Genomic DNA, 24,826 nt, shown 5'->3' with positions numbered 1-24,826 from the left:
GTTGTCGTGCGAAATTGGTCGGTTGTTTTGGCGACATGGACTGCTTGGAGATAGAAGTTCTGTGACTTCGTTGGGAACAAAATTTGAAGTGAAGCGGTGAATCTGTGGAACCCGCTCCTTCGTATTGTGTACGTGATCTGGAGTAAGTGGTCGTAATTGTGTTTTGTTGACCGACGCACTCAGAGGCATTTAAATTTTATTATTATGGTGAGACTTTCATAGTCGAACCTTAAGTTGGTGTGGAAGAGTACAGTTGGCCTAATTAAGTGGTGGCCGTTATTTCAAAGTTTTCTCAGAGCTTTCACTAGTTATCTGTGTTTCTTGTAATCAAATGATTTTATGTTGGCGTTTTCAAAGCCTTCACTCTATTAATACAGTTGTCCATGTGTAAAACGCTTGAGGTCAACGTTGCGAATTTGTCGGTAGTGTAACGTGCTCCTTTAAACGCTTACCCATATATCGAGTTAAAGGTTTTGCCGAGTGTTTCTATGTTTCAGAGCTATTGGAATGTCTTTGTGATTCCTGCAAAAACCTTTGATTGCCTTGGCGGGGAGTGAACTGTCGTCCGAGGTGTAGCCCTGGTAGTGTTTAAGAACCTGGCCACTACCAGGAGTTGTTCACATACCGCCTTCCAAAGTTTAGTAGTTATCTTCCTTCCACCAGGGCGGGTTAAGCTGGTAGCTATTTAAATATGTAATGTATGTAACCTCTTCTTATATGAACCTGTTTCCTTAAATATTAGCGACTGGCAACTGGCTAAACTTTAAATTGCACAGCATCTGATGAGTTCCTTGCGCATCTCTTTCTTGTAGTCTTTTATTAACATTTGCCACCACGTGAACATTTATTTCTAAACATCAGTGTTCCTGCTGTAGTTTTCTTATGTAAGTGGTTCTGTCATGTTACGTAACTGGACCTTAGCTTGAAGTGTCATTAAGTCACCCTTTACTGGTAACTGTTTTCATTATATGTTTTTTGAGGGAAATCCTTTATGGGAGATTTAATTTCTGAAGTTTGTCAGTAATTCTGTGTTATTAATAAGGGGAAATAAAGCGAGGGGTATTAGTGCCCGGGAACGTTTGTAATTGACTTTCTAACAAGTGTTACTTTAACGGATTGAAATAATAAGTTTATAAGGGTATTTTAGTGAAGAATGTTAAGTGTGGCCATCTTAATGTGATAACTGGTTCAAACGGCTCTGAGCACTATGGGACTTAAATTCTGAGGTCATCAGTCGCCTAGAACTTAAAACTTATTAAATCTGACTAACCTAAGGACTTCACACACATCCATGCCCGAGGCAGTATTCGAACCTGCGTCCATAGCAGTCGCTCGGTTCCGGACTGAAGCGCCTATAACCGCTCGGTCACAAGGGCCGGCGTAATAACTGGTTTTAAGGATTTTGATGAAGTGGCTATATGAAGTAATTGATAACTGCTATGCTTAAGGTTCCTATAAATGCCTGGTACATTAAGTTTTTATAACGTTTTGTTAAGGGGCTTTTTATTTGAGTACTGAGTACGATGGGTTTGTAACTGTATTTGCAAAGCTTTATCTAGTGGCTCGTCCACAATTTATAATTGTCAGATTCCTTAAATGGCGTAATGTCAATAAACTGTCTTAATTATAAATTGTGACTACCAACCATAATTCCATCCCGCTTCCTCTTTTATGGTATCTAATAGATGGTGGGTAAGTGTGGTACGAAAAGAGAACCACGTACCACCTATACTATACACAAAAGAAAAATATTCAGTAATTGGCCTTAATGCATATCAAGCCGGAGGTTTCTGGACCTTTCTCTCCTGTCGCTCATCCTTTCGCTTCTTCTATTCCGTCTCTCTCTCCTTGCTTTCGCCAATACCTTTCGTGGAGCTGACTCAGGTGCAGCCTTGAATGGTCGTAGATGTCCAACATGCACAATTTCTGTTGATCCGTCATGAATACGGGACAGTGGCTGGTCAGATATTTACCAACGAAAAGTCACCAAACAACCGTATGTTTTCAGAAATCGTTATTTTATTTATACGACCAGTTTAGGCATCTCATTGCCATCTTCAGGCCTCTCTGCACACTACGTATAGAGAAACAGATACATCGATGCATGCATAAACCGAGCCATCAATACCTGTATCCTTCGAATTTTTATGGAGTGTTTACTTCGAAGACTTGACAATAAGCAACATTGCATCGCACTTTTGAACAACATAGCCACTAAAGTATCGTATTTATCCGCCGACATCGAGCGAGTGACTTTCGATTAAAATGTCTCCCTGGTACGGGAATATGCACAATGGATGTAAGAGTGCAGATCGTAGATATACGGTTGACGACGTATGGTAGTTTGAGCCTGGCCTTGAAGTGGGCGTGCGCTGATAGCCTAATCGTCCAGTACCGACTTGAGTGCCGTGCGAGGAGGTCGCTGTTTACTCATTCACTTCGCCGCAGCGTCACAAGTTTTTCGGAGTGTATCCCTTCAGTGGTGTTTGTGACTTTCTGTGTGTGTAACATCACCGTTGGCTCGCCTCGTCTTCGTTGGTTGTGTGACTGACCGCTGCCTAGTCCACACCTGTTTGTTTTCTCATGGCGTCCAAGAGTGTTCCACGTAAAGGTACAGTGAGTTTTTCAGTTCACAATCCTACACGCAGCTTGCAGCCTGGATCTTTAGAAATTCATGATTGGCTAGTTGGTAATTTTCACATTACTTCGGACCAACTCCATACCGCGATACGTGTTCTTTGTGAATTTCATGCCGACGGCTTTGCCACAGTGGTAACACCGTTTCCCGTCAGATCCCGCTGTTGGGCTTGGCTAGCGTTTGGATGCGTGAGCGCCCGGATCGGCCGAGTATTGTTGATAAGCAGTGTGCATTCAGCCATCTTGAGGCCAATTGAGAAGCTATTTGATTGAGAAGTAGCGGCACCGATCACCAAAACTGACAACGGTCGGGGGAGCGGTGTGCTGATCACATGCCTCTCCCTGTGCGCATCCGGTGACGCCTGAGGGCTGAGGGTGACACGGCGGCCGGTCGGACCCGTTGAGCCTTCAAGACCTGTTCGGACGGCGTTTATTTGTTTGTATATTTCATAGATTCTTTAGAAGTAGACAAATTCCTCCTAAAGCGTGGTATTCAGCTTCTCTTTTGGCACAGAGATGGTTTCTTCAGTATGGTGCTGCTCGCGAATGCGAACGTTGAATACACGAATGTTTGAATATTCAGCCTTCCTTTGGAGGTAGATTAAATTTGTTTCAGGAAAGTTTTGGTGCAATATCTGGAGTAAGAGACGTTGCTCTGAACGTTGATAAAGTCAACACGTTACTATTTTATAGCGGCATAGTTCGATGGAGATGCAAATCAAAAAGGACATACCGTCTCATTTGTAAGTTTATGATTACCGTATCTATGTTACGTATAACGGAGAATTGGGGACCTGTGCAATAAAAGTGGCCATCTAAGAGCTATCTTCCAGCCGGTGTGGAGGAGCGGTTCTAGGCGCTTCAGTCTGGAACCGCGCGACCGCTACGATCGCAGGTTCGAATCCTGCCTCGGGCATGGATGTGTGTGATGTCCTTAGGTTAGTTAGGTTTAAGTAGTTCTAAGTTCTAGGGGACTGATGACCTCAGAAGTTAAGTCCCATAGTGCTCAGAGCCATTTAAACCATTTTTTAAGAGCTATCTGCAAACAGAGTTTTTGTTTTATGGCTTTGCTTGAAACATCGCGGTAAGTCAACGGCTGATGACCTTGTCCCCTCTGGTAACGAACTCGGGACTACATCTTCCCTCATTTCTGGCAAGCATCCGACAGTTCCCACTGTCACTGCGGGTGATTTTCCCAGATTGCTAACAAAGCCTGACCACGTTCCTGCTACTTCGGCGTGCGCGATTCATAATAATCAGTCCCGCACTAGGGATGGTGAAGAATTAGTTGTGTCTTCTCCCGTGCCGCCTTCCCCTTAGCGGTGCTTGTCTCTCACTCCTACCAAGCCCGGCGAGGTGGATATCGGGCAGGTAGTATCTGGTATTCGTGCCGCTGCGGGATGCCTCCTTTGGAGCCGCCCCACAGCAGATGTGTGTCGGAATCGTCTCCTTCGTAGCCTTTATCACAACTCCAGTCGGTAATACGGCAATGCCCTCCTGTTCTCACGATGAGGATAGTGATTTGCCGCTTATTGCGACTCTTGTTGCGAGGAGTGTTACCTCGGAGTTGTCTTTCGCTATCTCTGAGATTCTCTGATTGCCCTCCATTACGGAATGAGAATATCCTGCAGAGTGACCCTTCTTAAGAACCTCTCAGCCGGGTTAAATAAAGTGTACAGCCGGAACGTGGAGCGGTGGGCAAAACAACCAAGCATAGAGATTCGTTTGGGACCGGTACTGGCCTCCCGCATTCGGTTTCGGACTGATGGCTCATGGTTATACATTTGTCACACTGAATGGTAACCGAATTATATCAGAGCTGCGTCTAGCTCCACTGCATCGGTCTGTATGATTCCGGTGCGGATACAGTGATCCTGCAAGAAGTTTTATTTACCAGTTTCCCTATCCCTGGATTTCGCACTGGTGTTAATGTGGCGCCAGAATTCTCGACAGAAACTGCCTTATTCTTTCGAGAATGCACTCGTATTGCCAAGGTAGGGGCTCTTCAATCTGGCAAAGACTTTTTGTGTTATATGCTCCGTCTGGTTCGGAGGAGATTATTTATCTTTTACGTACGAATCATATTTTAGATAACGATCAGTTCGGCTTTAGGAAACGTGAAGGTACCCGAGAGGAAATTCTGACATTTCGGTTGATAATGGAAGCAAGACTAAAGGAAAATCAACACGCGTTCATAGCATTTACATACCTAGAAAATGCGTTAGCCAACGTAAAATGGTGCAACCTATTCGAAATTCCGAGAAAAATATGGGTATGGTATACAGAGAGACGGGTAATATACAAGAGCCAAGATGGAATCATAAGAGTTGTCGACCAAGAACGAAGTGCTCAGTTTAAAAAGGGTGCAAGACAAGAGTCACCTACTGTTCAGTCTGTACATCGAAGAAGCAATGTTGGAAATAAAAGAAAGGTTCAGGAGTGGAACTAAAGTTCAAGGTGGCAGGATATCAATGATACGATTGGTTGATGACATAGCTATCCTGGGTGAAAGTGAAGAAGAATTACGTGATCTGCTGAAAGGAATGAACAGTCTAATGAGTAAAGGATGTGGATTGAGAGTAAATCGAAGAAATACGAAAATAATGAGAAGTAGCAGAAATGAGTGTAGCGAGAAAGTTAACATCAGGATTGATGGTTACGAAGTAGATGAAATTAAGGAATTATAGTACCTAGGCAATGACTGGACGGAGCTAGGAGGGCATCAAAAGCAGACTAGCACTGGCAAAGAGGGGTTCCTGGCCAAGAGAAGTCTACTAATATCAAACTTAGGCGTTAATTTCAGGAAAAAAGTACTGAGAATGTACGTTTGGAGCACAGCGTTGTATGGCAGTGAAACAAGGACTGTGGGAAAGGCGGAAAGAAGACAATCGAAGTGTTTTAGATATGGTGCTATAGACGAATGCTGAAAATTAGGTGCCGGCCGGAGTGGCCGTGCGGTTCTGGGCGCTACAGTCTGGAACCGAGCGACCGCTACGGTCGCAGGTTCGAATCCTGCATCGGGCATGGATGTGTGTGTTGTCCTTGGGTTAGTTAGGTTTAATTAGTTCTAAGTTCTAGGCGACTGATGGCCTCAGAAGTTAAGTCGCATAGTGCTCAGAGCCATTTTTTGAAAATTAGGTGGACTGATAAGGTAAGGAATGAGGAAGGATGTTCTGTGCAGAATCGGAGAGGAAAGGAATATGTGGGAAACACTGGCAAGGAGAAGGAATGAGATGGTATTACATCTCTTAAGACATCAGGGAATAACTTACATGGTACTAGAAGGCAAAAACTGTAGAGGAAGACAGAGATTGTAATACATCCAGCGCATAATTGAGGAGACAGATTGCAAGTGATACTCTGAGACGAAAAGGGTGGCACAGGAGAGGAATTCGTGGCGGACCGTATCAAACCAGTCAGCAGACTGATCATTAAAAAAAAAAAAATCTACAAATCCTTGGGGTCTGCCATTGCGTGGTGATTTTCACTGTTCTCTGCGTCTTGTTGATCGGTCTCCGCATTTTAATTATTGTCGTGATTTAAAGGAGTTGATACTCTCGATGCTCTTGAACTAACTCTGGAAATGTAAATATCGTACGTCGGTTAAATTTACGCATTTTACTGCCACTTCTAGTGGCAGGAGTGACCGATTCTATTTATCGTATCCGATGCGCGATCGCATTCTTGAGTCGACGTTATCGCTGCTAGCTTTTATGGTCAAAATGCTTTGGCAGCCACTCTCCAGCTTGATGGGAAAACCAGTGAAACTATTCCGTTCCCCGTGGATATTAATTATCACTCACCTGTCAGATTCTTGTCTCGATGATGTGGTACACAACTGAAGGGGCACTACTGAATTACCAATGCACCGATAATGTTATTCCTGTGGCCTTGACTGTGTGTAATGTAAAGGTATCGGACTGTTTTTCGTCTCTCGAAAGATTCCTCTTGCAAGTAAACAACAGCAAAATATACGAGAATAGAACCATTGTTTTATTTGTAAAAAAATAAACTGTAATTACGTAGAAGGAAACGGTCACCAGTCTAATTAGGCAGAGTTGTGCCAAGTACTAGCAGTGTTCGTAAATCAAGGTAATTAAGACGGACTTTACTTGATACTGAAATTCTATTTTGCTGGTACCACAGAAGGCAGCAGCGCGATTTAGCTTGTAATGTACCAATGAATGACATGAACCACCGGGAGTAATACCAATACGTTTACACAACAACTGGCTCTCGATAACGCTTACTATTCGCTCATTACAGTACGAAGCTACTGATCACTATAGGTAATTGATACTAAGGGTGGAGCACTACTAACATGGACAAGAGGTTCTTTTGTCAATTTTAGTGTTGGAAAATAATGTCCTTGAAATGGTTGTCGGGTAATTACATCCTCTATTTCTGTTATTATTTGCATTCTCAAGGAGCAGTCACATCGTTATACTATTTACTTCAAATGGAACATGTGGAACCTAGTAATATAGTTTGAATAGTCGTAGCCAGTTGCTTATTATAGCACACAAATGTTAGATAGCTAGCAAGTGCACTACATTAACGCTGCAATTGTATTATGAAATTTAGATTTGGCGCAACAGTTAGGAAATGAACCCAGAAATTACTCTATCACTTGATTTAGATTAAGGCTGAATATTTTCGCACAACAAAAAATATTAAGGAGGAAGTATTAAATATATTCACATGAAATTACAAACACTATTACTTCCAAACTTACACAATAATTGTTATACGGGCCCTCCGAAGTCTACTAGTCAGTAACCGTTCTGGATTATGACTATTTTTGCGCACAACTATAATACCGTATAGAGATTTTAATAAGAACAATCTAAGGTGAATATTATAATTCTTTTCTTGGCAACTGAACTTTGGCGAAATATTAATTATACTTTTGTGAAAAATACGTGGAGTACTTCAAAACAGATACTCACTTAGTAGTTACGGAATTTATTATTCCACAAAGTTTAGGAATCTGTGCAGGCAAATGACTAAGGATAAAATACCGATGCTCCACACAGAGTTTACGGAAAACAAACTTGTTACTAAACAAGAAACCACATAACTGACCTACGCAATTACTCAACTGATAATTTGAGATGAAGGTGGCGGCAGTGTCGATCTGCTGTGACTATTTAAAAAAAAGGAGGCTACAGTATCCATGGCTCTTGCTGTGTAACTATCTCCGAAAATTCTCTTCTTGGGGTCGGATTTTCGTGGTACAGAACCAGCTAAAATATGTCATGGGTAATGAGGCAAATTACTTCCACTCCGAGGCTATGTGATATAATTTCGCTGTCCTGCTTCCCTCGTACAGTTCACAAGATGCGAACACGTTGCCTGATAGCCACCGACTGACCCTTGGCACAAAGGTACTTTGCAGTTCGGTCACCAGATCTACCTTCTCTATTTTTCCAAGCAAAGGGGCTTCCTCCATACTTTACATGAATACGAACCTACATGCTCTATGCATGAACCAGTATTACAAGTAAGTTTTAACATTTCCATTGTTTTACGGCATATTCCTTTTAAATACATCCACAGATTAATTACAGTTACATAAATGGTCATAAATATTGAATAAAACATTTACACAGATGTCACATCAAAGAGCTTGGTGACACAGAAGTCACGTTAAGTAAAACCAGACACACAAGTTAGATGAGAAAGTTATAGGTAATATCGATAATAGTATTAAACATGCTACGTGTTTCAGTGATGTTTCCACACATCAGTGAAACATCCATAACACGAAAAATAGTGTTGGGTAAAGAAAAAAATTGCAAACACATCCCAACTGCATTCACTCTGCATAAACAGCAATACAACGACAAATAACGACATTTCATCTCATTCACGTAAGAATTTACATAACATTTTATCATGGAGAAGAAATTCTGTTTTACATAGAGCATCGGATAACAATGCTTACACCCAAATGAGAATAAGACATATACAGTATATGAGAGAACACATAGTCCATAAATACAAGAGAGAAATTATGGTACAAGCTTTTACATAAACATTACTTAAAATTATTTGGTATTTATATTAAGCAGTTCGTTTAACTTTCTGTAAAGAAAACATTAACTTTTACATTTATATCATCTTCAAAACATTACTGAAGATTTTACTTTCATTTCGTTTAGAGGAAAAATAATGAGTAATAATTATTACTTTCACCAGACAGGTGCTTTTGACTCCGTTAATTTTTATGCAGTCCAAAAAAATAAACAGCTCTATCTGCACCCACATGGATACTTTGAAAATCACATTTAAGTGCCTGACAGAGGGTTCATGGAAACACCTTCACAATTCTCTATTATTCCAATGTAGAATGGCCCGCTGAAAGAACGAACGCCTACGTCTTTCCGTACGAGCTATGATTTTCCTTCATTTATCGTGGTGATCGTTTCTCCCTATAAAGGTCGGTGTCAAAAAAATATTTTACAATAAGCGTAAACCTTCTCACTGCACCCTCAGTACTTCAGACTGGTAACACCAACACATTTATGAATTTTTACAAACCTTCTTTTACCAAGGGAGCACTTGGCTGTTCACTGAGACTTTTGGAAGTCCTTTTAAAACATCCGTTCCTGCTCCATGCACTTTCCAGCTTTACGCACCTAGCAAGAAATTATGCTGCCCGTTTCTCGTGTTGGCAGTACATTTTATCAATCTACAGTTCACTGTGCAGTGCAGCCTTTTAGCATGTCGTTTCACTTTTTTTTGGAATTTCCATTTCATTCTATATGCAATTATGCCGTTAAGAATCTGGAACTTACTGACATATGTTAGTAAAACTATAATAGAAGTCTTCACAACATTATAAGAACTGTTACGAAATATATTTTGTAAATAATAAACATTTTATAATGCAGTACATAATATTCATGACATGTTTTCAAACAGTGCTTCTTTTTATTCTGTTCTGTGGACATAAGGCTTCAAGTCCACCGTATTACGAACACCTAAGGGCTTCTTTGATTTTGGGTACACCAGATAGTATGCGTTAGTGTGAGGAGTTCCTTGCACATCAAACGTGCCACTGTAAATATAATTCAATTTAGAAATTCCATCATTTAATTCGCTAGATTTCTCGTGAGTTTAGATGAGAACAAAATCTCCAGTTTTGAACTTGGTATCTTTGAGATTTTTATCATGTCTCTTGGATCTGGCTTCCGATATTTTCTTCCTTCTTTTCCTTACTAATTTCTTTTCTCTGTCCAGCCCCAAGTCTACACAGGGTGGAAGTTCTAAGGTGTCTTCTATTATGCTTTTACTTCTACTATTTAGTAAAATTTCTTCTAGTGTAAAGCCTGAGGATTCATGGTGCAGAACATTCATGATAATTTCAAATTCCGATACAAATCTGCCCCACCACTATGGTTTTTGTGGCAATACGTTCTTCATAATCTACTTAACTCATTCATACAGAGTTCAACTGGACTACTTGCTGGTTGGTGGGGCGAAATATATTTTACTTGGGCATTGTGCTGCTCCATACCCACTTTCTAAATTTTTGAAATAAACTGGGGCCCATTATCAGACAGCATTGATTTAGGTTTAGGTTTTCCTATTCTACTATTCTGCTGAATACTGCTTAGCTGTTGCACTCTTGATAGGATTTTTTAAATAAATTTTAAACATACTTCTAATACTACTAAAATATATGTGCAATTTCCAGAAGTTTTCGGGTGGCGATCTTGCAAATCCAAAGGCAGTAAGTCCAGTGTATCTTCCGATATGTTGTGTTGCACAGGAGATTGATTTGTTCGATACGCTATCTTCGCTCATTGGCGTACGTAAAACGCTTCATACGGTCAGTTGCTTTCTTGGTCACATTACTGATTAATGCTGTTACACTTGAAAAGTTTTCTGCTCATTTTCTCTGTCCACAGTGTTCTAATTATTCCTGAATGCAGCCCATCACCTCAATCTCTAATTTAGATATCCAACATACTTTCCAATCCTTCTTATCCAGATCCCTTCGTTGATACAAAACTCCTTTAAAGGTCTTGTAATATATATTTGCGGCTAATTTACAATATAAAAATTGACTTTTACTGATTTTCAAATTTTATATTCATTTTGGTAATGCTTCTCGTTTTTACAAGTCTGTTCAAATGTCCTTTTTCCGGTCACTGCTTTCGTGAACCTCATTTGGAAAGTACTGTCTTCATTACTTTCTTTGGCAAACAATTTAGATTTTCTGGTAATCTAGATAAGGCAAGTGCTACGTAATTATTAGTCCCTTTGACATAAGAAATATCGCAACCGAACTGTTGAAGGGACAATGCCCAGAGGGTTAATCTACCAGTTAGTAGGCGACAATCTTTCAGAAATGTCAGTATTTTATAGTCTGTATGTATAATTGTTTTATATCCTCGTATATAATTTCGGAAGTTTTACAAACCCCATATGATTGCTAAGGCTATCTTTTCTGATGTGGTGTAATTCTCTTCGTACTTAATTAATCTTGTACTTGCGAAAGTTATTGTTTTGTGACATGATTTTTCTATACCAGTGGTTTCTTGGAAAATGTGAACACGCACTGCTGTCTGAAATCATATGAAAGGATTCCATTAATACCGGGTGGCGTAAAACATTACTTTTCATTAGTTCACTTTTTAATTTTCCAAAGTCATCCTGACATTCTTTAGTCCACATAAACGCATTATTCTTTCTAAGTAGACTGTGTAAATAGAAACTCTTAAATGCTTACACCTGTGCAAATTTGCCATAAAATCCGCAAAGTTCAAAGAAGGCTTTAAGTTGCTTTTCTCGGGTGGAGGGCATTTTTCAATAGCATTTTTTTTTTCAGGGTCCCTCCTTCCAATCCCAAAGTGGTAATGATATGTCCCAGGAACTTTATCCCTCTTTTATGAAATTCACATTTTTTTTCAGTTTTAATGTCATCCCCCCTGTTCGAAGATCAGAGGAGTCTTCGTTTAACAATTTACAGTGCTCTAGCGATTCTTCTGAGGCCATTAACAAGTCGTCCATGTATACTGTCGATCTTAGTTTCCGTCCTAGTACTGAATCTAAAGCTCTTATAAATACCGAAACAAATGTATTAAAACGACCAGGGACTACTTTATACTGGCAACACTTTCCAGCAAATAAAATTTCGGTTTATTTGCGAGATTGTGCATTTAACGAAATCTGCCAGTATCCAGCCATCAAATCAAGACTGGTTAAATACCACACATTATTAAGTTTCTGCAACACCTCATCTAAATTTTCGAGTCAGTCTACTTCTTTTTTGACGATATTGTTCGAAGTTTGTGCGTCAGTCACCACTCTCACGCCTCCATCTATCTTATTTGCAATAATAAGTGGACTGTTATATTCACTGTTGCTTAGCTCATTTACCCCTCTCCCCCCCACATTCTACCATTTTATCTATTTCTGCTTGCGCAGATTGTTTCTTAGACAAGGAAACCGAATAAGGTCTCACGAAAAACGTTTCGTGTGCGTGTTTCAGTACGATACCAAAAGTTCTTAACTAGTCCAGGTTTTACCGAAAACATATCCTAGTTTCTTTCTAGTATGCTGAACAGATTTTTTGTTCTAGTGTAAGTTCTCAATGATTTCTTTAAAATCATTGTCTTTCTGCTCGTCATAAGTTATGTTTTTAACATGGTACATTTCAAAAATACTTGACAAACTTTAATTTTCAGAGTCAATTTATAATTGCAATGACACAAATTTAGTGTCTTTTGAAATTTAAGTTTCTTCAACCCCTACTTCCAAATTATAGGATTTATGTTGATTCTGACAGCTCCTTTACTAAATTCAATAATTACTTTTTTTAATCAACCAATCGACTCCAAAATCACTTCGTCGTTGAGATCTGGAACGCCAGGAAATCATGTTCGAATTCTCGTCCTTTAATTCTGCATTCGGCCAGTACTCTCTCTCAGGATGCCGGGCACTGAAGTCAGCAGACTCACTGTGGTACTTCGTCGACCACAATTGAACACAATTTCAATGCTCTCCTGCTGTGAAAGAGCCGTTGTGGATCACCTGCAACTTTAAAAGGAACTGACCACTTCCTTGCAATTTCAGACTTCAGCAGGCCATAATTCATACACAAATAAAGGTATCTTAAAACAGATTTCACATGCGTATCCCTGATAAAGCGGCGGTTCAAAATGTTATGCCACATGACCCCCTCCCATATGAAACACGTAACCCAAATCCAAGATGACAGATTTAAAGATGGCCGCCACTGTCGCCATAGCTTCCATGAGTTACGCCCAATCTACAGACACTCCATACGAGACGACGCTATGGTCCCCCCCCCCCCCCCCCCCCCCGTTTTTCAAACCAACCAACCAGCGTTACTTCTAACCGTTGTCTCTTTGCCTTTTTGAATTTTGTAAAAAGCTTTCGATCGTGTAAATCATAACTTAATGTTTGGGATTTTGGATATGATCGGTTTTAATGTTGAGATTCTTAGAGTGTTATTGATAATGTTTACGTGCACTGCAGTTACGGTAGTTGCGGGTGGGCAACTGACGCACCCGATTCCCATCCGACAGGGAATAACACAGAGGAGCTCGCTCTCGATGTCTTTGTCTGTCCGTTGCTTCGGCAGGACCCTGTCTGTTCGTGCGTACGCTGATATGATAGTGTTGCTCCGTCGATTTGCAGGGATACCTATGCTGAAGGCGATCGTCGATGTTTATTGCCTCGTCTCAGGACCGCTTCTTAACGAGAGAAAAAGTAAACTCGTTAATTTGCGGGATTTCGTTGGAGCAGCTGTTGTGGATCGTCGTACGTCACTGGGAGTTGTTACTGATCGTTGTCTGCTCCTAATGGTGACTCTCAATTGGAAACCGGTTACTGATAACATCTAGGGGGCAATATTCGAACATAAATGACTTTCTCTTACCCTTCTCCAGAAGGTACGAATCTTGGGTTCATATGTGTTGTGCAAAGCCTATTACATCGCACAACTTCTGTGGCTTCCCTTCATGATGGCTAAGAAACTGAAGCAGTCGTCTGGTCGCTTTTTATGGTAACGTCTGTCTTCAGGTTGCGACAAGAGGCACGTTCCCTTGGTGGATTGGGATTTTCTAATATTAAGAGAAAGGCGTCCGTCTTATATGTCCAGCTCACCATTGTGACGATCACACAGGAACTATATACCTTTATGTCTCAGCTGTTCACGTTAATCAGGGTGCATACAGGGAAAAGGGAAAAAAAAATCCCCGATCTTTTTGGAATTCCACGTTTAAAATCACACTTTCTCCCAGGCGAAAATACACTTTTTCCTTGTTACCTGACAGCATACTTTTCCTTGGAACGGTAAAACTTCTCAATCTGTTGAATGGTTATGGTTTCATACACTGATGTAAAATTTCCCAACACTTTAGAAAACGAATTTCAGGGAAAAACACCTTTTGGAAAGATGTGCACTGCAGCAACATGTGCAGCAACATGTACACTGCATATTTTCGTATTACGAAAGTATAAACTCGAATTCCACCAAACACCGCTTGTTACTTTCTGAAGCATTGAAATCGAGATTGTGATGCGCTTTGTAAGCAAGGCACAGCTCATGTCACGTGATCTCGCCAACCAATGACAAAGAATATTTACAACATGGGACGTTTGAAGTAGACAGCCAATAGTTAAATCTCTGTTAAATAGCGCGAACACACAAATAGGAAAAGATAATGGCTTAAATTAATATACGTACTATTTCTACAAGAAAAGAAAAGCTTTCACGTATAATATTGGTCTAGAAGATCAATAAGCTGCAAGAGAAGCTAAGCTTTCACTTGTAATGTTGATTTTTTTTTGCACATTTTTCATTTTAAGATGCATTACATAAATGTGCCAGTAAAATTTTTAACAAGACTTAAATGTCTCATCTTGTGGGCTCGAAATTATTCTAAATGGTCGTCCGCAAAGAGTTGGTTATTAAATGAGAATCAAACCCTCTGTGTCTTAAGTAATTCATCGTACATTCTTGCACATAGTTGATCTTACATAAAAGGAAATTTACTTTGATAGTAACGCTTTCACAATGTTTTCCCACAGCTTGTTAGAAACAGGTTTGTTTCAGCAGTTGTCAGAGAGTGCCTGATAACAGGCATCACTGCGCTTGTGCAGCTACGATGTCACAGGAAAGCCGTACGTTTGTGTTCGTAAAACATTCAAAGATCTTACGTTTTGTCATAAAAGAAACAAGGCGTTCGTTAATACTCTAAGAGCATAGGAATTTCGTGAACCATACTAAAATGCATAATTCGGCTTAAAGTGCACATTCGTATGTTCGGATTTGGTTGCAAATTTTCTTGGAATACCAGTACTGTATTATCTCATGTTTGGTTCTTTATCGTGACATAATGTCATACCTGCTAGAAGATGAAAACGTGCACTTGAAATGCAGCCAATAGTGTGGAATGAAACACTTCGTTTCAAATAAATTAACTGCGTCACTAGGCACTTTGTGAAACAAGGTCTTTTTCCTTAAGAATATGAAATTGGCGCACACCCCAACCCCCCCTCCTCTGAAATTTCCCCCCGGGGCAGATACCCCAGTTTGCCATCCACTCCTAGATCCGGACCTGTTGAACTTGCGTGAACCTGGCAGCTTAGGCGCGCCAGTAAAATTTTTCCAGTTACCATCTGGCTGCTTGCTGCTATTGCTTATACGGCTAACTGCCACACTTCTGTAGCCAGAAGAGGGAGAAGGTACTAATCACACGCGATTCACCTGCTCGTGTGCATGAGCTCGCTTGCAACTGCTCAAACGAATCTCATGTAAGTAGCTGTGACGTCCCGCTCATCGGAGGCAGTTTGTTGTTATGAAGCATTGCATATTCTTTCTAAAGCCTTTGACACATTTTGATGTTGGCAGACGTTTGTATGAGCATTGTGTTTTGTTGTTGTATATGACGCATTCCCTTTGCAACTTACGTTTTATTTTCTTTTTTTTCCCTCGTTCATGTTTTATTGCAGCAGTATTATTCTGCAGTAGCGAGATACAGTAATATCCTTTGTTAGAGCATTGGTTCTTGCCAGTCAAAGTTTCAAAAATTTAATTGAAAACTAAAGCAACTCCCGGAATTCTAAAAAATTCCCGGATGAAAAATTTCAGGGGTTTTTCCCGTATCTCCTGGTTGTCCCGGGTCATATACACCCTCTTAATGCATCCAGCCAGTTTGAGCCCCAGCTGACAATGGTCATCTGAATTTAAGTTGACACACATTCGAGAGTTCTACCTAGCTGTGAGCTATGTGGGGGCTGACATATATTGCAGCAGCAGGTGCTTACGACCAAAGTTTTTTTGATCTTCCGGGAAGGGATTCCCTGCCCCGGTGCCGTTGAACATATATCACCACAAATATCCTGGAAAATTGTGTGGGCCAGCATCAGCCTCCCTGGGAGAGGGTGTTCAACAATTTAATTTCCACCAACGTGCGGCTATATATTTTCGGGATTAATGACATGGACAGGAGGTGTGTGTCCCTGGATTCACTGCATGTTGTGATACTGGCTCAGGAAGCAACTGGCTTTCCTCACTTGTTCTGTTGAAGCTGCATATTCCACTGATTCAATTTTGTGGTCGGCTACTTTTTTTTTCGAGGACCAAGACTAACATGGGAATTTGGTTGGTTGATCACTTTGTACATTTTGTCGTTGCTGGTGAAGGTGATTATGAAAATTTGGCTTTTCAGCAGTTTATGTCTACGGATTAACGGCCTTGTCGCGGTGATAACACCGGTTCCCGTCAGATCAGTTATGCGCTGTCGTGATGGGCTAGCACTTGGATGGGTGACCAACTGGTCTGCTGAGCGCTTGTGAGACCAACTGAGGAGCTACTTGATTGAGAAGTAGCGGCTCTGGTCTTGTTAACTGACATACGGCCGGGAGAGCTGTGTGCTAATCACATGCCCCTCCAAATACGCATCCAGTGAAGCCTGTGGGCTGAGGATGATACGGTGGCCAGTCGGTACCATTGGGCCTTTCGAGGCCTGTTCGGGAGAAGAGAGAAAGAGAGAGAGACATGTCTACGGATGACTGGTCATGCTTGCAGCTCCTGAATCTTACCTTTCAAACACAGGACGTTGGTGGTTCCGGCAGCAGCTGTTGCCCTCACTGTATTTTTGTTTTCTCCTCTTTGTTCGTCCTGTGTATTCCTTCCTTCAGCGCAATTGGTATTGTTTTTGGGAACTTAAAACACAACAACAAAAAAGAAAGATATGAAACTATGTGAGGGAGCAGCTCATTGACAGGGTTCTGCCCAGGACTTCGGGTTCGATAAAAAAAAAGGTTCAAATGACTCTGATCACACACATATATGCCCAAGGCAGGATTCGAACCTGCGACCGTAGCAGTCTCGCGGTTCCGGACTGAGCGCATAGAACCGCGAGACCACCGCGGCCGGCGGGGTTCGATCCCTGCCCTCCTTTTACCCACCATCCTGCAGCTGACTGAGCCCTTTATTGGTTGCTTTTCGTAAAACACGATCATTCAGATAGTTCTGTTGTGCTTTTTCTAATTAATTCTATTTTTTCTGTGTGTAAACTGTGTAATACTCATGTTTATGATCTTTACTTCAATGTAATTTAACTGTGCGTCTCGGTCCAGAAGAAATTTTCATTGCCGTCAGTTTATTATGTAGCTGCTGGTTGTCCATATTCGCAACTGCGAATACGTTTCATGCACAGTTGTTGGCCTTGTGGTAGTTGTAACTTCACATTTATTGGTGATGTAGTTTCAGGCCCCAGTACTTCTCCGTCATTGCCTCTGGGGTGTAGGAACTTGAAAACATCAACCAATGTTACACTTTATACCAAGATAGTGTCCCCAATTGTTACACCTCTCTTCCTACTTCTCCAACGACTTAGTATTCGCTCGCTGGATGTTTCTCCATACATCCTTTGACCATTCTAGCTCCTACTCTCGTAGTGCCTCTCCTTCCCTGCCACCTTTCTGGTTAAGAGTATCAAACGTTCTGACATTTCATTATCTGACGGGGAGTGTTGTGTGTTTCCTATGAGCTGTACTGTTGTATCGTTTTGATTATTAGCGGTAGGTGGCGGATGAAATCTTGTGTCTGGTACATTCATACGATGACTTGGTTGTAGTGCTCTAAACATTCATGGTGGTGTCTGTTTGTTCTATATCGTGTCTCCCTGCCACTTTCGTGCAACGACGCTCTGAGCGAGTTTTTTAGGGAATTGACTAGTTTGAACCTGGGAAAAAATAAATACTTAATGATCTCAGCGTCAGCTCCACTGCACTCCCTGTAAAAGAATCTTAATGCTAACTAAATTTAGTGGAAGGGGTTCAAGGCTTTCCTATTTTTAGTTAGCTGGTAAAATAACGTCGAAAAAGCAGTTAAGTTTACCATTGGAAGTTTTATTCTACTCACGAAACATTGTTTATAAATTGCACTCACTATTGATAAAAGGAAGTGTTTTAATACAGGATGGTAAAAACCAACTGCGTTCAACAAAAATGTGAACGAATATTCCCTGAATGGGTTTCCAAGTTCTACAATGGATCGAAGGATGACCTATGCCATATCACATCTATAATCTAGGTTTGAATTAAGTTTCACAAAAGAGCAAACTAACAAAATGGTCTACAGTGACCCTCAATTATCTTTAATTACTTATCTAACTTGACGTAAATTACAGTGGCTGATGTGGCTTCTCAATAATTATATAACAAAGAAATCATAGCGTTTCAGATTTTTACTTCAAGTGGCAAATGTGAACACCATGAGATTTAATTGACGATCGACACTAGTATTACGTTAAAAAAGGGGGTGTAACAGATGAGACGTCTGCAGTTCTGAGTGAAGCTTTATGCGCTGTTATGCGGCATCGCGTGCGTTCATTACCTTGTCGGTGTTCGTCAGGGGGGCAGCGGCCGGCGCAGCAGCCATCCAGCTCGCCGTCTCGGAACTAACTTTTTCCTAACTTCTCCTTACTACAATTTACCGAAATTGGTTTTAAAAAAAAGCTATCTGGCGGTGTTTTCATATGTCCAATCAGGGTCTCAATGTTAACCTTAAGCTCCGCCTACAAAAATTCTGTCTATCCAATCAGAAACGTTATACTTTTCGTGGTGGGGCAATGTTTTTAAAGTTTGCAACGTAACAGAGACGCGAAAAAGTCTCACGCTAAAACCTGCAGCTGGTGTGGTTCTTTTGGTGTTATCGTAAGATCTATACTGTTCTTCTGGAGGGCTCTATCTTTTAACATGGGCTGGGGGGTGGTCCTAATGTAACAGAGACGCGAAAATGTCTCACGCTAAAACTTGCGGGTGGTAGTGGCCCTTTTTGTGTTATCGTAAGATCTATACTGTTTTTCTGGAGGGCTCTAGCTTTTAACATGGGCTGGTGGGTGGTCCTTGACGTAACAGAGACGCGAAAAAGTCTCACACTAAAACTTGCGGGTGGTGTGTCCTAGTGGTTAGCTGGCGACGTGGGTGTCCAATCCGTCCCTTATCGTAGGGCCTTCTATCTTAACACGGTTCTGCTCTCGGCTTCTGTTCTCGTTTCTCCCCTCAGAACTGCGTCGGTCTCACGGTGGGAAGGTACGACATGCATTTAGGCATTCTTGTGTTAGTCTGTGGTATTCCATTTGCTCACTCGTCACTCATATTACTTTGGTTAATTTAATGTCACGATTTATTCGGAGCTATGTGACATACTACTGGATTTGCTGACACCTTACAGTGCACTGTTTGAATTTCTATTAAAATTATCATTGTAGAATATCCTTCGCGGTTGGTGTTTGTTTTCTCTCCTTCTGTCGTTATAGCTGTGGTTAAAAGGGGAGGCACGGGTGTTTCTCTGAAAAGACTGTCTTTGTTCGTTTTGCGTATTTTGCGGCTGACCTGTGTAATGGCTTGCAGCTCTCCCATTTTCTGGGAAATGAGTCATGTGAAAGATTGACTGGTTCGGTATTTCCTGTCTCATATGTGTCATGTTATTTGGATGGCTTTGTTGCTGTCCTGAATTGTAATGTACATAGTTGTTATACTGCTGTTCATGAAATCCCTAAGTGTATTCTCGATTAAAATTTTTATTTTCGCTGCGAATGCGTTTATTATGATTTTTATTGCCAAATCGTGTGTGCTCAAAATTAGCATTTTTTGTCTGGTTTGCGTTATGTCGTGAAAAGTTCTTATTAACAAACGCATAATCTGCCTGGTGTACCTCTATCAATTGTAGGATGTCTCTAAATGCGTATACTCTGTCCTTTTGCTGGCCTGTTAATAATGGTACTTTTAATGCTCTAGGGAGTTTTGAAATACACAGCTGTATTAATGCAGATTGACTCTATGGCTCATTGAGGTATTGGTTTTGTTCAGCCATACACTTAAAAAATTGTGTGAATGTTGGGAAAGCAGAATTCTCGAAATTTGGCAGACTAATTAGCCGATCTTTACTGCTAATCTGTGTGTTATCTGACCAATATGCTGTTAGAAATGCTTCTACTGAAAAACACTGTCTAGCAATTGGTCGCATTCTTCTCGCTGGTTCCCCTTCAAGGAAACTAATAATAAATTCTAGCTTATCTTGAACTGGCCATGATGGTGGGAGTGCCGCATTGAATTGTTGGATCCAGTCCAGTGGATATATTTGCGTCCTTTCTTTTTTAAATGTTTTAAGCTTTCTCATTGAAAGAAAGTACTTGTGTATTTGTGTGTAATTATTTTAGTAATGTTGTGCATATGCATTTATGTGTCTTTCTGCCTGGTTAAGATCTCTTACTCTCTGAAGTCTACCGTCATTATGTGTATTGTGCATCTGAGGCCTGTCGTAATGGTGTGTTTTCTATTGGAACTGATTGTTTGCAGTTGTTTCTTGTGTGTCAGCTGTCCTTTGCTGTAAAGAATTGATTTTCGGCTGTAACAAATTATTACGTGATTCTAGGTCTTTGATTGTTTGTTGCACGTTTGTAATTTGCATGTCTTTAGTATTAGAAATCTGTTGAACTAAGACTGGTGTAGTGTCATCTGATTTACTGTCATTGTTACTGTCTAACAGGTCTATTCTTGTAGTGAGTTCGTTGATCTTTTCTGCCAATTCGTTTCGTAATTTACGATTACTTTTGGTTGCTTTCTTAAAATCTGCTTTCAAATTATCTGAGTTTGATTGATTTCTATGTGTTCTATTTTGTCAGTGTCAGAACGTCTTCTGTTAATTTATCCCTAATATTCTGGATTTCAGTGTCTGTAGAAATTTTCGCCTCAATTGTGTGTGACTGGATTTCCATGAGCCTCTCTTGTATTTGAATATTTGCTGCTTAACCGTTTCGATTTCTTCCGAAATCAAGTGTATGTGATTGTCCACGTAAGTTTTTCCCTGAGCAGACTCTTTCTTTTTGTCGTCCTGTCGGTGATTGGTAATTGTTTGTAATAGTTCTTTTTTCTCTGTATCCTGCGATCGCACCAGTTTGCGATGACGTATAAAACAGTTTTCAGTGTGATTTTTAAAACGTTCATCAATGTGAGCGTTTTGTTTAGAAAAGTTCTCTGTCATTGTTTCTTGTATGCTAACCGTGAATGCTTCTTGTTTTCTGTTATTTCTTGAATCTTGGCGTGTAATTCTTGGTTTGATTGTGAACATTTTTTCAGATACTGCTTGAATTTCTACTTTGATTTCGTGTTTTAGATTTTGGTACATTTTGTCTAATTTCTGATTTGTGTGTGTGCATTCTTCCTTGATTTCGTTTTTAGGTCTTCTGATTCTTGTGCCCTTCTGTTAAAGTTTTGATTCATGTCTTGTCTCATTTGTAGCAAAAATGCCATTATTGGATCTGTTTCGGACTGACTTCTGTGTATATTTGTATTCGTTGTTAAAGGTTGTATATCTGTGTTCCTTTGAACATCCTCAGATGATTGTAATCGTGTCACCTCTTCCGTTGTTTCGGAATTTTCGTCAATAAAACTGTGGTATCTGCTACGCAGACTGTGTAGCTGCGTACCGTTTGAGTCATTTTCGGCACGTAATGGAGTCACCTGTTTGACTGCATTATAGTGGTTTCGTTACTGAAACTATAATTTCTGCTACGCGTAATTTGTAGCTGTGTAGCGTCTGTTGCATGTAAAAACAAATTATTTTGCACTAATGTCTCATTATCAGTTGGCATTTCTGAAGTTGATTGTTCGTCACGATTCCATATTATTACTACTCTCGAAAGTCTGTTTAGCTAACGTTTCAATATCGGGTTTTTCACACGTATTATTTCTGTCAATTCCTGAAAAGAATTTCCCGTCATTATTTTCTAAACTTTTATGGCTTTGAGAATGAGTAATTATTTTGCGGGACATTGTCTATAATTAACACACGCAACAAAATATATCACTGTTCAAAGAGGATTCAACGCTAAACAAACACTTTTCAACGCAGAATCAACAGAGCAAACAGAATTGCCGATGGGCTGTGTATTAAAGGTATACAGTTTAGTATAACCGTTGCGCCACTTAACAGTAGCTTATTCATACAATTGTCAGAGTCAGTATATTCATTTTCATAGTAGATTCACTAAAGAGTCTTACTGATTGGATGTCGCCAAGTGAAACCTTCCCGTCTCCTCTATATCTCTTTTGTTACACAACCTTCCCTTCTACAATATCCTATGAAACCTTCCCTTAGGATTTCTGTCTCTTGCTTAATAATAACAAATGAAATCTTGCCTTTGAAATTTGTTCTCTTTCTCAATCTTCACACACAAATTTAATTGCTGCTTATTGCAATGGATTTCCTGATTATTTCGACGAAAAATAGAATGTGTCGTCGTGGTGGCCCTCAGTCGTTATCTGCTATAACCCAAAACTGTTCCTTACCTTTTTTACTGTTACTGGATCGCCATCTGACTGCTACATCGAACATGAATATATTTACTCAGTTTTACTATACTTTATTAGCTGGTAGTGGGCTGTCATAATAAGTGGTTGTATTTATTACCAAAGCTGACGTTATCCTTTAGTAGCAAAGCTGCCGTTATTCTTTAATTAATTTAACTGACGTTACGTAATTCATAGTTAAACTTTTTCTTGACAACAATAAAATTTTGCAAAGTTTTATGTTGATGGTTTTTGGGATGGACTATAATCAGTAATGCAATATTGCTGGCAAAAATTAATTATATTTTGAATGAAATTATTTTACAAACGTTCAAATAGGACTTAGCCGGCCGTTGTGGCCGAGCGGTTCTAGGCGCTTCAGTCTGGAACCGCGCGAACGCTATGGTCGCAGGTTCGAATCCTGCCTCGAGCATGGATGTGTGTGATGTCCTTAGGTTATTTAAGTTTAAGTAGTTCTAAGTTCTAGGGGACTGATGACCTCAGATATTAAGTCCTATAGTGCTCAGAGCCATGTGAATCAAATGGGAATAACTTTTTACAATAATCGTACAACTAGAATTGCGCAAACATACCTTCAGTAGTCTTGAGCTTCTCAAAAAAAATAATAATAATAAAAATAATAATTTAATAATATTAGTTCCTCTTATGATAATAGTTAGCTGATGTCTCTGTACATCCGTTCATAATCTCTTGTAAATCATAGCTGGTGGCTGGCAGGCACACCGCTTCTCTTAACCTCTCGCTTCAGACCTGCTACCGACTCGCTTCACTTCTCGCTTACTACCGACTTCCTACGAACGCTCAATTGCGGTCTCTTCCGCCAGCAATGCTTTCTGGTGCATACAATCCCTACTACCATTACAAAATATATCAATGCGCGGTCTTTCGCGCTATTTTCTTAAAATGTATCCAAACGCGGTCTCTCCCGCCCTTTTTAAAATTATATCAATGTGCGGTCTCTCCTGCCAACAATACTTTGGTGCAGACATTCCCTGCTACTACAATTATTTCCAACATGACAAATATTAATTATTCCTAGTTAATCCTATTAATAAAGTATAAACATCTTTCATAAATTGTGGTTTGACAAATAGACAATAGAAATATGCACGTCTTATAGCCTCTGAACTGGTTTTGGAAGAATTGGGTAACGAGATTGCTTGAAACCTGAGAAAGAGCGTAGGGTACTTTAGAAAGTGTGTTGTACAAGATATTTATTGATTCGAGAATTAGGGAAAATATTTACTCTTTGAAAAAGCTATTGACTCTTTGAATATTGAACTTTATCGTATTCGTAAAACTGCTTTTATTGGTTGTTGTGTGCCATGTGATCAGATTTAAAATAATGAATACATTGGTTATACAAACTTCATTGTGTTTAATTCATACTTCCATACTATTTGCTGCATAAAGTACACATTACCTAATGTATAGCTACTATGCGCACTAACCAAACTTTGACAACGAGAGCACTTGGCGACCTGCAACATACTTTACACATAATTTCAAACCTTTAAGAAAGTTTTTCTCCTGTAGAATCTCAACAAAATTATGAATGGGAAAAAGGTTATCGCTTACATTTTCGCTACAGTACAACTTTCGCACATGGCATGACATCATGACATTTAAAATTATTTCTTTGTAACACATTTAGCAGACAGTATCCACAGATGGCGCTGAATGTAACTATAAAATTATATCTTATATCTCTGTACGAAACGGCGAGAGAGGAAGAGGAGATGGACGAAGAGAAGAGGGAGTAGCAGATGGACAGAGAGAGAGAGAGAGGGGGGGGGGGAGGAGGGGGAAGGAAGAGATTGATTAGTATAATTGAAATAAATTTAGGTTAGCGTTTTTCCTTAAGTGTAATTGAACACAGGAGATACATCTAACTGAGACTTCATCGGTCAATAATATATTCTCCTTCACTGTTTACAACAATTTGCCAATGCTGCGGTAACTTTTCGATTCTACGACTAGAAATCACGTGGTTTTTTAGGCGAAGAACTCGTCGAGCCATGTTCGCAGCTTATTTTGATCCGGAAAGGAAGTCCCTTATTCGATAGAGATCGTAAAGGTGACCGAGCGAGGTGGCGCAGTGGTTAGAAACTGGACTCGCTTTCGGGAGGACGCTGGTTCAATCCCGCGTGCGGCCATCCTGATTTAGGTTTTCCATGATTTCCTTAAATCGCTCCAGGCAAATGCCGAGATGGTTCCTGTGAAACGGCACGGCCGACTTCCTTCCCCATTCTTCCCTAATCCGATGAGACCGATGACCTCGCTGTCTGGTCTCCTTCCCCAAACAACCTGTCTGGTCGTAAAG

The 24,826-nt window shown here is 40.3% G+C and overlaps 1 protein-coding gene across 1 annotated transcript in view; it reads left to right on the top strand.

Moving 5' to 3' along the window:
* The first annotated feature begins 2,390 nt into the window (after positions 1–2,390).
* LOC126278683 (uncharacterized) overlaps positions 2,391–24,826 on the top strand; it is a 423,081-nt gene continuing 400,645 nt past the window's right edge. Inside the window, exon 1 of the mRNA XM_049978936.1 lies at positions 2,391–2,611. Within this exon, the coding sequence (XP_049834893.1) occupies positions 2,584–2,611 (28 nt within the window). The 5' untranslated portion in view covers positions 2,391–2,583. The remainder of the gene's footprint in view (positions 2,612–24,826) is intronic.

This window comes from Schistocerca gregaria, chromosome 6 (assembly GCF_023897955.1).
Source record: "Schistocerca gregaria isolate iqSchGreg1 chromosome 6, iqSchGreg1.2, whole genome shotgun sequence".
NCBI classification, from domain to species: domain Eukaryota; kingdom Metazoa; phylum Arthropoda; class Insecta; order Orthoptera; family Acrididae; genus Schistocerca; species Schistocerca gregaria.
This window is presented reverse-complemented; position numbering and strand designations above follow the sequence as displayed.